The sequence below is a fragment of the Schistocerca serialis genome, chromosome 1 (genome assembly GCF_023864345.2).
Source record: "Schistocerca serialis cubense isolate TAMUIC-IGC-003099 chromosome 1, iqSchSeri2.2, whole genome shotgun sequence".
In the NCBI taxonomy this organism is placed as follows: Eukaryota; Metazoa; Arthropoda; class Insecta; order Orthoptera; family Acrididae; genus Schistocerca; species Schistocerca serialis.
Window position 1 is genome coordinate 928,755,076 of NC_064638.1, and position 17,475 is coordinate 928,772,550.

General features: G+C 40.2%; 1 protein-coding gene across 1 annotated transcript in view; it reads left to right on the top strand.

Moving 5' to 3' along the window:
• Positions 1-17,475, top strand: part of LOC126449168 (SAM and SH3 domain-containing protein 1-like) — a 438,055-nt gene that overhangs the window by 411,331 nt on the left and 9,249 nt on the right. The window contains exons 12-14 of the mRNA XM_050091015.1: positions 101-269; positions 5,366-5,517; positions 13,777-14,001. Of these exons, the coding sequence (XP_049946972.1) occupies positions 101-269; positions 5,366-5,517; positions 13,777-14,001 (546 nt within the window). The remainder of the gene's footprint in view (positions 1-100; positions 270-5,365; positions 5,518-13,776; positions 14,002-17,475) is intronic.

Below are 17,475 nucleotides of genomic sequence, written 5' to 3' on the forward strand. Positions count from 1 at the left end.
GGATATAATTTTGTGTTGTAGTTCAGAAATTATTATTTTTATGATTACCATGTTGTCATTCACATAGTAATATGTATGATCTCTCTTTGATCCATGACAGACGGAGTCAGGATGCCGAGCGGGTGTGACTCTGAGTACACGTTCTAAGGGGCTGAGACAGGATGTACAGAAGAAAGGGTCACGCCTTCGGTCAGCTGCAGCTGATGGTACGGAGAAAGCTTTTCCCTCAACAAGCTCTGTAGAGAGCTTACCCAGTGGCTCTGGCTCCAGTATGTACTTTTTCAAATGCTAAATCAGAGTTTGGAGTATCAAGATATAGGACTTAAGGCCAGAAGAAATATTCTCCCATAACATAAAATTGTAATTTCAGTTTAACTAAGGGATGAATGTACTCATAAAATAACTGTATTAATCACTTATAAACTTCATTTTTTGAATCTGTTTCTTATGTGTTACTAAAATGGTCTTAAACTTTTGAGTTATTCTGCCGCCTTTCATCCAGACAGTACATTTATCAATGGTGCACGACACTTTGTCTCTCAATTAGTCTACATAAGACTCCCTATGAATTTCACTGTTCAGTATGTTCTACGAGTCCCATATTCCATATGGCAAGGTTGTATTCTGTCACACTAAGCAAATAGAAGTTAATGACCCTGTGATCTAAATTATATCAAAAGACCATGTTAAACATTCTTTCTGAAAACATTTGTCAGAATAATCTTGGTCTGCAAGAAGAAAATAGAAGCATTCTGTATCCATTGCAGAAACTAATACAACAAGTGTTTAATTCTTTTCTGAGATTTTTCTGTGTATGAGGTGTTATTCATCTTTCACTATTAAATCTCATTATCAGTCTTTCAGGTTATTATCTGAGCTACAGGAACTAAGACTGTTTTGTTTTTCATACACCAAACAGAATTTTTATCATTTGTCCTTTACTTTACAGTACTTCTTTAAGAAACTGGGTGGCATTTGTTTCATACATGCTGCAGACTTTAGAGCCATTTAGTAAGATAATGAACTCATGTTACCTTTGTAGAAGCATTGCATCAGCTTTTACCTAGAAATTCATATTTGTATAATTACCAGCATTTCTCATGATCTTTTTACAGACACTAACTATTAAATTGTTAGAATGCATATACAAGTCCTTGAAGCTGTTACAATTTTTAATCAGAATTTTTATTTATTTTTTATGTGACTACCCTTGTTTTATTTTCTTTTATGCATGATGTATTATAGCTGAAAAGAAATTGCTTCAACCAGTTTGGTTTTCCATATCTATAACTTTGATTTTGTTGGATTAAAGAAAAATGACATTAGAAATGAAGCAGAGGAAAGTATGAAAATGTGGTCTCATTAAAGTTGCACTTCCTCTCATTACAATATCATCATGGAATAAAACACTGCAAACACATTATTTCTATTGACAATGCTTCCTTGCAGTATTTTGTAAATAAAAAAGTGGTACCTTATAATTGAGCACCAAATAAATGTAAAAACATCTGAGGCAATACTGAACCCATGACTTATCTTAGAGGGTAGACTCAACAGATATCCTACGTATTATATACATATTTGTAGTTTAGAGGAAGCATTTGACAATGCTGACTGAAATACAATCTTTGAATCTTAAGGGAGCAGTGATAAAATATAGGGATCAAGAGGTTTTCTAAAATTTGTAAAAAACAAGACTGCAGTTAGAAGAGTCAAAGGATATGAAAGGGAAATAGTAATGGAGGAATGAGACAAGGTTGTAGCATCTGCTGGGTGTCACTTAATATGTACATTGGACAAGTAGTAGAGGAAACAAAAAAGAAAAATTTGAAATTTGAGGGGGGGGGGGGGGTGGGGGGGGGGGGTGGTAAAATTTTAAAGGTCTGCCAATGACATTGTAAATTGTCAAAAACAGCAAAGGATTTGGAAGATCAGTTGAACAGAATGGATGATGTATTGAAAGGCGATTATAAGATGAATCTCAACAGAGATGAAACAAGGGTAATAGAATGTAGTGAAATTAAGTTAGGTGATGCTAACAGAATTATATAGGGGAAATGAGACACTAAAAGTAGTTGATGAATTGAAGAGGTTGCAGAAGAAAGTGTTAATTCACAAGAGCATATTTTGTGTTACTGTGTGTTATATGTTTGGCTAAATTCCAAGACAAGAACTTAAGTACAATAAGAGAAAGCAGTTTGTATAGTAGAATATGTTTTTTAGTAATACTTTTGGAACTACATGTTACCAGCAGGTGAAAGAACACAGTAGGTACTGTGTTCAGACTAATCCTTACTAATTTGAATGTTAGCACTTTCTTCTGCTGACACTTTCTTCTGCTGACACTTTCAATTTTGCTATTTGAGACACAAAGCAGCTGATGATGGATGAAGAAGAGAAGATATCAGATTCAACTGTTGATAGCAAAAAAAGCATTTATAAAAAAGAAAAATTTGTTAGCATCAAATATAAATTAGTGTTAGGAAGTATTTTCTGGAGGTATTTGTAAGGAGTGTATTCTTGTACGGAAGTAAAACATGGATGATAAACAAATTAGACAAGACAAGTGAAACATAAAGAGAAGAAGATATGAATTAGATAGGATATATTAGGAAAGTACTAATGAAAGATGAAGTTCCTTAGAGGCAGAAGGAAGGAATGAGGTGGGAGCTGATATGGGCATACAGGCAGGTGGAAGAGACCGACCAATAGAGACTGAAGTAGGAGTTGTCGGAATGAAAACTATGTCAGAGGCACAGTTCCCATTCATGCAGTCCAGAAAATCTGGGGTTATGGAGCAGGCACCAGATAGCATGATAGGCAAGACAACCAAGAAATAAACCACATTGTGATTAGCTCCATGATCCACAACTGAATGATCCAGTTGGTCCTCAGTCCTAAAAGTTGACCATTAAACTAGACTGATGGTGGTCATACACTTGTAGAATGCTGTGCAGTAGTTACAGTGAAACTGGTAGCAGACATAGATACATTCACATGTGGCTTTTCTTTCAATACAATATGTAATGCGAATAACGCGGGAAGAATAGAAGGTGGTGGTTTGATGTATGAGAAAAGTTTTCTATCTAACTATTCTGTTTGTCTTTTGGGGTTTAAAACGAGACCAAAGTAGGCACAGAAGGGGATTTATATTGGTTAACAAATACCACTCTAGGGCATGATCAGGAATGAGTTCAATTATTTGAATCCTGGATGGATCTGTATCACAAAGGGACACAACTTTGTGGTTGGGCTCAGGTTTAGAAGGAGTTTTTGGTGTATATCAGGATAATGAACATAATATCTATTTGTTAACAAGGCAAGGAGAGATGTGTGTATCTTCTTAGGGCTCAACAAAAATTTTAAAATACTGTGAGAGAAGTTTTGTTTAAGACTACAAAAGATATCTTTAATGTTTGGGTCAAAATTCAATAGAATGGAAACATCTTTTATTACTATCTCAGTTTTCCAGTGGTATTACTTCTTCTCCTCTATTGTAATGATCAACATGCATGTCTGCAACAATGTGTGGTATCACTAGCTTATCTTAAACTGGTGAGCTCAGTCAGCAGGAGGAGAGTGTTTGTATGTGTCTATGGACTCTATAAACTGATTTCGCTATCCTGTAATTTATTTTTCTATAAAAGTAACAGTTGAGTCAGACAGATAGCTGAATAAGTTTATGGAACAAGTACCTGAAAATTTTAAAATAGCAGATTATTTCACAGACCTCATTCATCAGCTAGAGAAGCAGATCTAAATACTGAATATCTCCTCTCCATTGTCTCAGGAACAAGAGCCTGCACATGAATGTCCTTACAAACCACACTTCCTACATTAAATTTTTGTTCTGACTTTTGACATATGCATGTAAAACTGAAGTACAGAAGAGTAGTAACAGAACCATGCTGTATCTGGTATTTCAGTAGTGAGAAGTGATGGTGAGAGATGAATAGATAGGGAAGGGTAAAATATTACTTTGTGTAGAGCATACAGTGCTCATAAAAGTTAGATCCATGGGGAGGAAATGGGTTGATGCAGGATGAAAATTAATATTGCTTGGTTTTAGTTTCAAGGCTGTCACTAATACCATGTATAAGATTATGAAAATAAGCTCACTGGACAAAAAATGACCCTTAGCGAAATCATTGCAAGCTTAATTTAATACCATGTAATTCTGCCCCCGGACTTGATAAACACCTGGATTTGATTAGGAACTGAATCCACAAGGTTGTGCAGGTACACTGCATCCAGGTAAGGCCTTTACTGAGGCTTTTAGCATGCAATTCCATCAAACTGCTGGTATGCTGATGTCGGTGTTTTACTTGTCGCTTCAGCATATCCCACAGATTTTCTATGGGATTCAAGTCCGGTGATTTTGCATGCCAATCGAGATATAATAGGGTGGCTCAGTGTTCAGAAAACCAGTCACATATCCTTCCAGCTCTATGAACTTTGTTGTTATTGCCTTTATCTGCCTGAGTGAGCAATGGCCTGACTCCAAATGTTCATTGCATGCAGTTCCTAACCAAATGTTATCTTGATAACAGGTGGGATGGGCCTTCATTCACTGCCTGCAGCTAGACCTGTTAGGTCAGGAAGTGATTCTGGTTCACAAGCTGTGACAAATGTCTCTGGTCTCTCTCTGTCAGGGTCTTACTATGACCACAATTCTGAAATTGCATTTCATGGCCTCTGATTGTAGGCATGTTGAACATGGGCGCTGATGACCCCGCTGTTTAGCGCCCGTAAACCTCAAACACACACACACACACACACACACACACACACACACACACACACACACACACACACACACACACACATGTTGAACAGTCTGCTGTGAAACAGCAACTTCACATACCATATGGCCATGGGTACAGCCAAACATAATTTCCCCTTTTTGCTACTGTGTCATGTCCTTACATTTACCCATGTTTACATCCAATGTCTGCTTGAAACATCAGTGTCTCAGTGATTACTGCTGCCTTGTGCTCACATAGGGGCAATGGGTGTGCAGTTGAGCATGTGACTTGATTCTGCACAATCTGTGAAGGCTTCAGGATTCATCTGTACATATGCGCTGAGGTGACATATTGTCCAGTGAGCTTAGAATATGTTTTGATCTTAATGAGTTGGAAAACCGTGAAATTGTAGCTGAGAACCAAGATTAAATCATTGCGCACATTGAAAATATTTTTAACTTTTTATTCTACCCAGAGACGGGAACATGGATGCATGTTAACCACCTTGGCTTACACAATGAGCTTCTGCTCTCATGCTTTTAAATTATTGGCTTCCTTGTATAAATAATTTCTTAAGCAATGAAAATGTGTTACAGTTACTTCATTCTTGTCTCAAACAGGTACCCAGGCCCTTGTACCAGCAAGCAGTAATCATAGTTCAATATCAGCTGAAGACTGTGATACTTCCATAATTGGACCAGTTATAGGGAGAGCTCGGGCCCTTGTTGATTACACTCCTAGCCCATATGACAAGGATGCTCTCAAATTTAAGGTATGAAATGGAGGAAAATACCTGATGCACTAATGAGTGTGGTATACTTACTTTGTCAGTCTATAGAAGAGAATAAGCAAATTAATCATTAAGTGCCAAAGTAATTTCTACTAATTCCTTTGTTTAACACAATTTTAAACTACAATAAAATAACTGGGAGCTAAAATATAAAATGAGCAAATCTATTTATTAGCCCCTCAATAATTAATCAGTATCAGAAAAGTCCATCATAAAAATAAATAAAAAGTTAGTTTTGAACAAAGAAAATGCTGCCATTACCAGCAGCAGCACTCAAATTGCAAACTAAATTTTCAATTTTTCAGTACAAAAGTACTCTGTAGTTTTACAATAGTTAAGTATCATTCTGAGATGAGGTAAGAGTTTGTAGGTGATAATACAAACATAAGTAAATTATTTAGGTTACAAATCTTTCTTTAATGATTCCAGAGATTCAAAAAGAAAAAAAATTAGTGATCAAAAAGAGAAGAAAAAATAAATCACTTTCTAAAACCGTGAAACAGCTTGACAAATCCATATACATACTTTGAAGAACAAATAATCATGTTGATGTGGTGCTAATGAAAATAGTATCAACAAGATAGGGCAGATATAATGGTGACAAATGAAAAGAAATCATATAGGCATACAGAAGACTTTAATATAACTTAAACAAAGTGCAGAGGGTGTGCTAGAAAAATAAGCTATATTTAAATTTATTTGTCAGTCATTGATAGCTTTTATTAGCACAGATATTACACATTAATACAGTAATAATGATGTAAAATAACTGACTCAACAAAAGCAAATTCAGAACTCAACCAAAGAACTGTGGATGTAAAAATTCTTTGCATTTCAGTGTACACCATCTGATATTATGAATTTAAACAATGGAAAATCCAAGATGGAATGCAACAATAATATGATAAGGATAGTCGCTATTCACCATATAGTAGAGATGCTGATTCACAGATAGACACTACAAAAAGACTGCCAGAAAATGAGCTTTCGGCTGACATGGCCTTCATCAGAAATACACACACACACACACACACACACACACACACACACACACACACGGCCAGAGTTTCTGGCTGCTGAGTCCACATTATTAACAGTAGCGCATGATGGGAGAAGCAAGCAAGTGGTGGGATTAAGGAGGAGGCTGAGGCGGCAAACGGGAGGGATAGTAGGGACAAGGCGCGGGCAGTAAAGTACTGCTTGGTAGAGCAGACAGGGACACGGTGGAGAGAGTGTAGGGCAGTTGATGCAGTTGGGAGGTTATAACGGGGGGGGGGGGGGGGGGGTGTAAGCAGAGAAGGAGTGAACTAAAAAGACTGGGGGTGTGTTGGTGGAATAAAGGGCTGTGTAGTGCTGGAATGTGTAGGTGGAATAAAGGGCTGTGTAGTGCTGGAATGGGAACAGGGAAGGGGCTAGAAGTTCCATGCGGCTTTTCGCGGATGATGCTGTAGTATACAGAGAAGTTGCTGCATTAGAAAATTGTAGCGAAATACAGGAAGATCTGCAGCGGATAGGCACTTGGTGCAGGGAGTGGCAACTGACCCTTAACATAGACAAATGTAATGTATTGCGAATACATTGAAAGAAGGATCGTTTATTGTATGATTATATGATAGCGGGACAAACACTGGTAGCAGTTACTTCTGTAAAATATCTGGGAGTGTGCGTACGGAACGATTTGAAGTGGAATGATCATATAAAATTAATTGTTGGTAAGGCGGGTACCAGGTTGAGATTCATTGGGAGAGTGCTTAGAAAATGTAGTCCATCAACAAAGGAGGTGGCTTACAAAACACTCGTTCGACCTATACTTGAGTATTGCTCATCAGTGTGGGATCCGTACCAGGTCGGGTTGACGGAGGAGATAGAGAAGATCCAAAGAAGAGCGGCGCGTTTCGTCACCGGGTTATTTGGTAACCGTGATAGCGTTACGGAGATGTTTAATAAACTCAAGTGGCAGACTCTGCAAGAGAGGCGCTCTGCATCGCGGTGTAGCTTGCTCGCCAGGTTTCGAGAGGGTGCGTTTCTGGATGAGGTATCGAATATATTGCTTCCCCCTACTTATACCTCCCGAGGAGATCACGAATGTAAAATTAGAGAGATTAGAGCGCGCATGGAGGCTTTCAGACAGTCGTTCTTCCCGCGAACCATATGCGACTGGAACAGGAAAGGGAGGTAATGACAGTGGCACGTAAAGTGCCCTCCGCCACACACCGTTGGGTGGCTTGCGGAGTATCAATGTAGATGTAGATGTAGATGTAGGTACGGACAATGACTAGAACGTTGAGGCCAGGAGGGTTACGGAAATCTAGGGTATATGGCAGGGAGAGTTCCCACCTGCGCAATTCAGAAAAGCAGGTGTTGATGGGAAGAATCCAGATGGCACAGGCTGTGAAGCAGTCATTGAAATGAAGTACACTGTGTTGAAATAATAATTAAATCAAGACCCTATTCTGCCAACAGGCATTGAATATACATCAATAGGGACAGTTGAAAATGTGTGCTCCAACTGGGACTCAAACCCGGGATCTCCTGCTTACATGGCAGATGCTCTATTCATCTGAGCCACTGGGGGCACAGAGGATAGTGCAACTGCAGGAATTTATCCTTTGCATGCTCCCCGTGAGACCCACATTCCGACCACTCACTACATTCATAGTGCCCCGGCCCATTACACTCATTACTCGCAGCAGACAATCTAACCGAGTCCTGTAAGAGTTTGGGCAATGCTTGAGCATCCACACAGGAGGAGGTCAGTGGCCGGTTAGCCTTAACTATATGAAGATGGTATGTCAGAAAGAACAGATACAGTGACTGTGAAGCTCTCTAGAATGAAATGATAATTAAATCAAGACCCTATGCCGCTGACAGGTGTTGATATACATCAACTGGGACAGTTGAAAATGTGTGCCCTGACTCGAACCCGGGATCTCCTGCTCACGTGGTAGATGCTCTATCCATCTGAGCCACTGAGGGATGTGCAAATGCACATGCATTGCCCGAAGTCTTATGGGACTCGGTAAGATTGTCTGCCACGAGTAATGAGTGTAATGGGCAGGGACACCACAAATGTAGTGTGTGGATGTTAAGTTGGGAATGTGGGTCTCATGGGGAGCATGCAAAGGATAAGACACTGCAAGTGCACTATCCTCTGTGGTACGGTGGCTCAGATGGATAGAGCACCTGCAATGTCAGCCGGAGATCCCGGGGATAGAGGCCCACTCAGGGCACACATTTTCAACTGTCCCTGTTGATGTATATCAATGTCTGTTGGCAGCATAGGGTCGTGATTTAATTATCATTTCATTCTAGAGAGCTGCATGGTCACTGATGGTATCTGTTCTTTCAGACACTGAAAGAACAGATACCATTTTCATATACACTGTGTTGGGTGCAGTGCTCAGCAACGAGGTGGTCCAGCTTTTCCCTGATCACAGTTTGTAGGTGGCCACTCATGGTTGTCATGCCCATGTAGAATACAGCACAATGGTTGCAGCTTAACTTGTAGATCATATGATTGGTTTCACAGGTAGCCCAGCCTTTGAGTGACCGGACTGAAATACGTCGTGGTGGGAGGATGTATGGGGCAGGTCTTGCATCTAGGCCTGTTACAGGGATATGAACCATGAGGCAAAGGGATGGGAGCAGGGGTTGTGTAGAGATGGATGAGGATATCGTGTAGGTTTGGTGTGTGATGGAATCCACTGTGGGGGAGGGTGGAAGGATAGTGGGTATGACATTCCTCTTTTCAGGGCACAACAAGAGGTAGTTGAAACCCTGGGGCAGAGAATGTCTTACAGTCCTGGGTGATACTGAGACACAAGGGGAATGCTCCTCTGTGGCTGGGCAGTGGGACGTTGGGAGGTGGTGGGTGACTGGAGAGATCAGGCACCCTACCCTATAATCATAACTGATGACAAAAGCTCCACCTCTGGTGCTTTGAACCACAAGAATTGCCTGGCAGAAGGAATCTGGCAGCTGTCAGACTCATTCACCTACAAATCTTACAACAGTGATCCCATTCCAGAAATCCCATAGGATTTCCAGTCCCTCCTCAAATTCTAAGACCCCTCCCATCTCCCCAGAGTCCACTTCTCACCTCACCCTTACCATTCCCCTCACTCCTACCTTAACATGCTCCCTAGTGTCCATAAACCTAACCACCTGTGATTTCCCATTGTGGCCAATCACTGTTCCCCCACTGAGAGATTCTCTGCTCTCATAGACCAATACCTTCAGCCTATTACCTGCAACCTACCCTCCTATATAAAAAATACCAACCATTTTCTCCACAATCTCTGCACAGTTACTGTTCCTTTACCACACGGTGCCCTGCCCATCACTTATGATGCCACCTCCCTTTACGCTAATGTACCTAATGCCCACGATCTTACTGCTATAGAACACTACCTTTCCCAATGCCCGATGGATTCCAATCCTACAACATCTCTTCTAGTCGCCATGACAAACTTTATCCTCACCTACAATTACTTCTCCTTTGAAGGTGTTACCTAAAATCAAATCTGGGGCACAGCTAAGGGCACATGCATGGCACCATACTATGCCATCCTAATCATGGGCCATCTAGAGAAAACATTACTAAACACCCAGAATCCCAAACCCCTCATCTGGTTCAGATTAATTGATGACATCTTCATGATCTGAATCAAGGATGAGAAAACTGTATCAAAATTTCTCCCGAACCTCAACACCTTCTCCCCCCCCATTCACGTTACCTGGTCCTACTCAACCCAACAAACCACATTCCTCGACGTTGACCTCCATCTCAAAGATGGCTACATCAGTACCTCCACCCATGTCAAACCTACCATCCATCAGCAGTATTTCCACTTCAACAGCTGCCACCCATTCCATTTCAAGAAGTAGCTTCCATACAACCTAGCCACCCACGGCTGTTGCATCTATAGTGATGAGAAGATCCTCCTGAAATATACCAAGGGTCTCTCCGAGGCTATCCCAGCCTTGTACAAAAGCTGATCTCTCATACCTTATCTGTCTAGTCACCCACCACCTCCCAACGTCCTACTGCTCAGCCACAGAGGAGCATTCCCCTCATGTCTCAATGCCACCCATGACTGGAGCAACTGAATTACATTCTCTGTCAGGCTTTCAACTACCTCTCGCCATGCCTTGAAATGAGGAATGTCCTACGTACTATCCTTCCCACCCTTCCCACAGTGGTACTCCATCGCCCACTTAACCTACATGATATCCTCACCCATCCCTATACAACCCCTGTTCCCAACTACTTGCCTCGTGGCTCGTATCCCTGTAAAAGACCTTGAAGCAAGACCTGTCCTACACCTCCTCCCACCACCACCACCTACTCCAGTCCAGTAACAAACATCACCTATCCCTTCAAAGACAAGGCTACCAGTGATGTGATCTACAAGCTAAGCTGCAACCATTGTGCTGCATTCTATACAGGCATGACAACCAACAAGCTGTCTGTCCACATGAATGGTCAGCTACAAACTGTGGCCAAGAAACAGCTTGACCATCCTGTTGCTGAGCATGCCACCCAACATAACTTTCTTCATTTCAGTGACTACTTCACAGCCAGTGCCATCTGGATCCTTACCAACAATGCCTGCTTTTCTGAATTATGCATGGGGGAAGCTTCCCAGAAATATATCCTATGTTCTCATAATCCTCATGGCCTCAACCTTCATTAGTTGTTGTCCTTACCCATCTAGCCCCTTCCTTGTTCCCATTCCAGCACTATATGGCCTTTTATTCCATCAATGCATCCACTGTCTTTTTACTTCTCTCCTTTTTGGTGTAAAGGAATGGCAGCTGCCAAAATGCAGATACAGTTGGTGGTGGCGGTGTGGAGGACCGAGGTGTGGATGGTGCCTTCAGAGGGGTGGAGGCCAACATCCAGGAAGATGGAACATTGGGTTGAGGAGAACTAAATGATATGAATGGGAGACAAGGTGTTGCGGTTGTGAAGGAATTAAGGTAAGGTATCCTGGTTCTGAGTACAGATCAGGGTGATATCATCAGTGAACATGAACTAGACTGGAGTTGGAGATTTTGGGAGGCTAGGAAGGTTTCCTCTAGATGGCCCATAAGCAGGTTGGCATAGGAGGATGCCATGCAGGTCTCCATGGCTGTGGATCTGATTTTCTTTGTATGTCTTCCCTTCAAAGCTGAAGTAGTTGCGTGTGAGGATATAATTGGTAAGGTGTGTATGGAATGAGGTAGTTGGTTTAGAGTCTGAAGGATGATGGGAGAGGCAAGGTCATGTGCATTGAGGATTTTGGTGTATGGGAGGGTGGCATCAGCAGTGATGATCAGGGATCCAGGAGGTAAAGGGGTGGGGGTGGTGCAGAGTTAGTGAAGGAAGTGGTTAGTATGTTTGATGTGGGAGGCTAGTCTTGGGGCTGCAAAGGAGCACTTGCCCTCTCCTCTCCCAATATCACTCTGGACTGGAACAACTGAACCACATCCTCCGTCAGGGCTTTGATTATCTATCACCATATCCTGAAATAAGAGTCATTCCATGCAGGGCCTTCCCATCCTTCCTAAAGTAGTGATGTTCCATCACACAACCAACCATGCCTATGCCACTCACATTCCCAACCCCTTGCCACAGGAATCATATTCAAGTAGAAAAATTATGATTTTTAATCAATGCTGACAAATATATAATGAAATAATAATATTTTATGGTTGCCATCTTAATTTGTGATCATTTTGGCTGTGACTTTGCCAGTTTTAAAGGTTTGTAGCCAAAAGACTTATTATGCAGTACTAAGGAGCCGACTGAACATAAACAGTTGCCCAGTTCACTTCTTTTAGTACACACAGTGCTCAAGCTTTAACAAAATAGTCACAAAAGTCAATTATGATATTGGAAACTAGTTACAGCCTGAAAAATAGTGAATGGTTTTTGTAGTGAAGCAAATATGTAAATTACTGCATTCCTTCACATGCATTAGAATTAGATTATGCACAAGAATAAGATGAACAAAAATTATTGTCATATTCAGTAGAAACTGTATTATTGAACAGTCTGTAATAATACAGATCTTCACTAGGCCATTTGCCCCTGGAATCTTTGTTGAGCTTCAAGCCTGCACAGCTTAGCTTTGTGTTGATTGCCATATTCTGTTGCCTCATTGGCAGAAGGATAGATGAAAATAATCAGTGAGCATTGTGCATAAAAAGTGTATTTGGTATGGACTTTACACTTTAATTCAAAACAAAGTAACAGAGACTGGGCTTCTATCTACAAGAATTCTGATTTGTCACCCTCTTGACAATTTTTACATTCATTTCAACAGTGCTCTCATCTGCTTAAAACAGACAATGGTGCCAAAAGGATTATGCACGAAATGAAAGCACTCAAGTTATCTAATGCTCTCAAAGGATTTGTTTGGCAAAAATTAAACAATGAAAACTCCAGACAACAATATCAACAGTGTAGGAAAAGACAGATTACTACTTACCGTAAGGAAGACACATCAACTTGCAGAAAGGCACAATTAACAGACACACACATTTAGGTTTCGGCCACAGCCCTCATTAGTAAAACACACACACACACACACACACACACACACACACACACACACACACACACACAAAAGCAAGCATACCTCATGCACACATGACCACCAACTTTAGCACTGTGGCCCAAGATGCTGGAGTTGGCAGTTGTGTGAATGAGGTGTGCATCTTCTGTTTTTTCTTTTTTTTCTTTTGTGTGTGTGTGTGTGTGTGTGTGTGTGTGTGTGTGTGTGTGTGTGTGTGTGTGTGTGTGTATTTTACTGCTGAAGGCCGTACCCAAAAGCTATATGTGAGGGTCTTTTAATTGTGCCCCTCCTTTACGGTAAGTAGTGATCTGTCTTTTCCTACATTTTCGAAAGATTTGTTTATTTGTAATGGACCCAAGTGTCATCATGTTATTAAGCACATTCCACAAATTGTTGGATCTAACTATGTAAACTTTAGTATGAAAGTCTATCTTCCTGATAATGTCATAATGCGACGATATTCACACAGTAGTCCAGGAAACACTAAAAGCACATGTGTTAGTACATTTCAGATGAGAAACAATATGTGCCTTTACTCAACACAACATAAATGGCAGTGTAGGCTACACTCAGTGATTAATAGAGAGCAACTATAATGTGTAAAAACAGTGTTTCATTGGATATCATACAAATCAGGCAGAAACCATTAATTTTATAATTATATGATTTTACTTTTCAGAAAGGAGACATCATTGACATAGTTACAATGAATCCCAGTGGGCTGTGGAAAGGTATTTTGCACAACAAAGTAGGTACTTTCAAATTCATCAATGTTGAAGTCCTGACTGAGAAAGGAAGATCCAGCAAACGTCATCATTCTAGTGGAAAGTACTCTCATCACTGTGTTTCTGCTAAGGGAAAGCCACACTCTGTGGAAGATCTACTTCGGAGAATAAATCTTGAGGTAGCTATAAACATATTACATAATATGCATTAAAATATCATTCACATCTCTTCCACTTCTTGCAGCCCATGCCATAACCCCCTCTTTCTTTATCTTCACTTCAACAGCATTATTCCCATGATTTGTCAAGAGTAATATTTGCAGACAGAGACTAGAACTCGGCTCCAGATTTCTGGGTATTTTTGTACTGAGCTCAAAGAAGAGCATAAATTATTGCCAATTTCCATTCTTTCAGAACATATAAATTACGCAATTTTTTTTTTGTGTACCAACTCTCCCTAGCCCATTACCTACAAATGCTATCAATACCTTAGCACAAATTTTGAAGATCAAAATTGTAAACATGGAGCTTGTTGTGGAAATAGAATCATGTTAGAAGAGACTAAAAATTGTGTATGCTGGATGATGTGAGACTGAGTTAACTTGAAAGGAGAGTAATGGGATTTTATGGAGATAATTGATAAACTTACCACCTTCAGAGTAAGGGCTGCATGCATGCATACTCTATCTCTAAAAAGGATTATTGCGAAAGCTAGCAAAGTTTTGTTCTTTTACATGTACTGTCAATGACACCATACTTCCACTCTTGGATAACTTGTTTCCTTTACTCCTAAATTATTTACATTCTGTTCAAAACTTTTTCATTTAACTTACTCACTACTAAGCTAATTTATGGTGCATGAGCTCTTGTTCATTTTTGATCACTAGTTAACATATTTGGTATTCCTCTCTGTTATATTAATCTTAATTCCAAATGTTCTTACAAATCTGTCCCAATTATCCCTTTGATGTTCCTGGAATTTTTACCAACTTGTGTAAAGTTACTTCTTGTCTTCTTCTCTGCTTTTGAACTCTGGAAAAAAAATTGGTACACCTGGAAAGATGGCATTGATTTTGATCCAGTGGTGGCTTATGCCACCTGGGGGAATAGTAGAAGTATTGATAATGGTTTCAATGTCGTCTGCCAACAGATAACATAGTGGCATAACTACCAGAGCACTATCTGTGTCTAACCTTTAATTGGGAATGCTCACACCCAGAAGGCTCAGTGTGGTTCAAACATGTGAAGCAAGCAGGGAACCATGCCACGGAGATGCACTCATGCTTCCTACAGCCAACTGAGCACACTTGAAAGGGGTCAAATTGTGGCCTTCCAAGTGGTCCTTTGAGAGAAATGCTGTGTCAGCTGTGCAATCATGCTGGTATCAGTGGTCACAAAGACATTCTCACACCTGTAGATGAGGTCCTGTATGTCCATGCAGCACAGATGCCTGCCAGGATCGTCATATTGTAAGGGCAGCAGTGGCAGATCGTACAGCTACCACAGAACCGTTAATTAGCAATGGGATTATGGGCACGTGCACCTCTAGCCCATCTTCCACTCATGCCACAGGAAGGACATGCATGGCTCAATTGCTGTTGCCACAGGATCACTCGGAAGATGGAATAGCATGCTGTGGTCTTCAGCAATGAAAGCAGATTCTACCTGTAAGCAAATGATGGTCATTAGCATTTACAAAGTAGACCTGGTGAGCACTGTCTCAAATAGTGCATTTGTCCAAGACACACTGGCCCCATCCCATGTATTATGGTCTGGAGCATGATAAGCTACAACTCTCGTTCACATTTGGTGTTTCTGGAGGGGATGCTAACCAGCACTCAGTACATGCAGAATGCGGTTAGACCTGTTCTTGTGCTATGCTTGAAGGTGACATGTTGTTCCAACATAATAATGCTCGCCCACACACTGCCCGTGAAACTCAATGTGCTCTGCAAGAAGTGCAGCAACTTCCCTGGCCAGCACAATCTCCAGACTTTCTCTAATTGAGCACATATGGGATATGATGGGACTAGAAGTGACTCATCAATCAACAACTCTTACAGAACTACATGAACAGGTCAAACAGGTATAGTATAACATATCCCAGGACAGTATTTGCCGTCTGTATGATCAACTGGATGTCAAAGTCAGCACCAGCATTGCCAACTGTGGAGGCTACACCATGTACTAATATCATTGTTTGAGCATAGGTTGGTACCTGGAACCTCAGAACCACTTGTACTATTGATCGGTAAAGGTAATCATTTAATGTACTCCATATGCACTGTTACAACAATAAATTTTGAGATAACTGGAAACCACTAAAGGAGTGTAATAATTTTTTATTCTGGCAGCATATATGAGACAGCTCATCAGTGTCAAAACATAAACAATCTATTAACTATTATAGACTGCTTAAAAGTGTGGTGTGTCCTTTGGTACAGTCTGCCACAGTTACTGCTCAGTTTGGCTTAATACTTTAATAATGTTAGACATGACTTTTACCTCTAGTCATGATGTTTTGATGCACTGTTACCATTTTATGAATTGATCGATGATGATCTGCGTAACTGACTTATGTGGTAACTTTAAAATGTATTTCAGTTTGAAACTAGATGCCACATAAATAAAATTGATTATACGCCATGCAAGATTCCGACCATGTTAGGTTTTGTAGACGGGATTGCCAGCATTTTTTGCAGACTTCAATGTAATATTCTGCTTTATAGCATTATTTTCTAATGCTAACAATTAAAGTTCAGAAGGTATTCATTGTACAGGATCATGCAATAAGTATATTATGTAAAGCTGCTAACAGAGCACCTTGCTGAAACCTCTTCATGGACCTTGGAATCCTTACACTCATGTATCAATATGTTTACTCCTTAATGGTGCTTGTAGTTCACAGTAGCCAGCCGTGGTGGCCGAGTGGCTCTAGGCACTTCAGTCTTGAACCGCGCGACTGCTACGGTCGCAGGTTCGAATCCTGCGTTGGGCATGGATGTGTGTGATGTCCTTAGGTTAGTTAGGTTTAAGTAGTTCTAAGTTCTAGGGGACTGATGACCTTAGATGTTGAGTTCCATAGTGCTCAGAGCCATTTTGAGTTCACAGTAAGAGTTTATTTAGGATGAATGGTGACACTGACAGCCATAATGTGAAAATTGAATATTAGAAGTGGAAATTATTTCCATATGGACTGTGTGTCCCTTTTGAAGTTTCAGACATAAGGCAGGAAATTAGAAACCTCTAGATACTAGAAAATGAAGTAAAAGAGAAACTAATTAACTGTTCTTTCTATAATCTATCAGGATATTTGGAATCAGAGTTGTAAATTCCATTAATGCTAATATTAAACAGTTTCTAACTTATCCAATGTAAAGAAAACAATTAGCTGTTTCTGAAATTAATAAAATTACATAAATGTTTGGTATGAAGTAGTAGCTAAAAACACCTACTAAAAGGTCTAAAAGAAAAAGCAGTAATTGTTTCAAAGTAGCAACTTTTTTTATTTACACACAGAAAAAAAAAGTTACATGGAAAAAATTCTCATAATTAAAAAAATTCCCATAATTAATCACATGAGGAATTACTATATCTCTAGTTATATTTGGTTGTTAGTATACTTTACAGAAGTATCCAGCGAAGGATTTTAC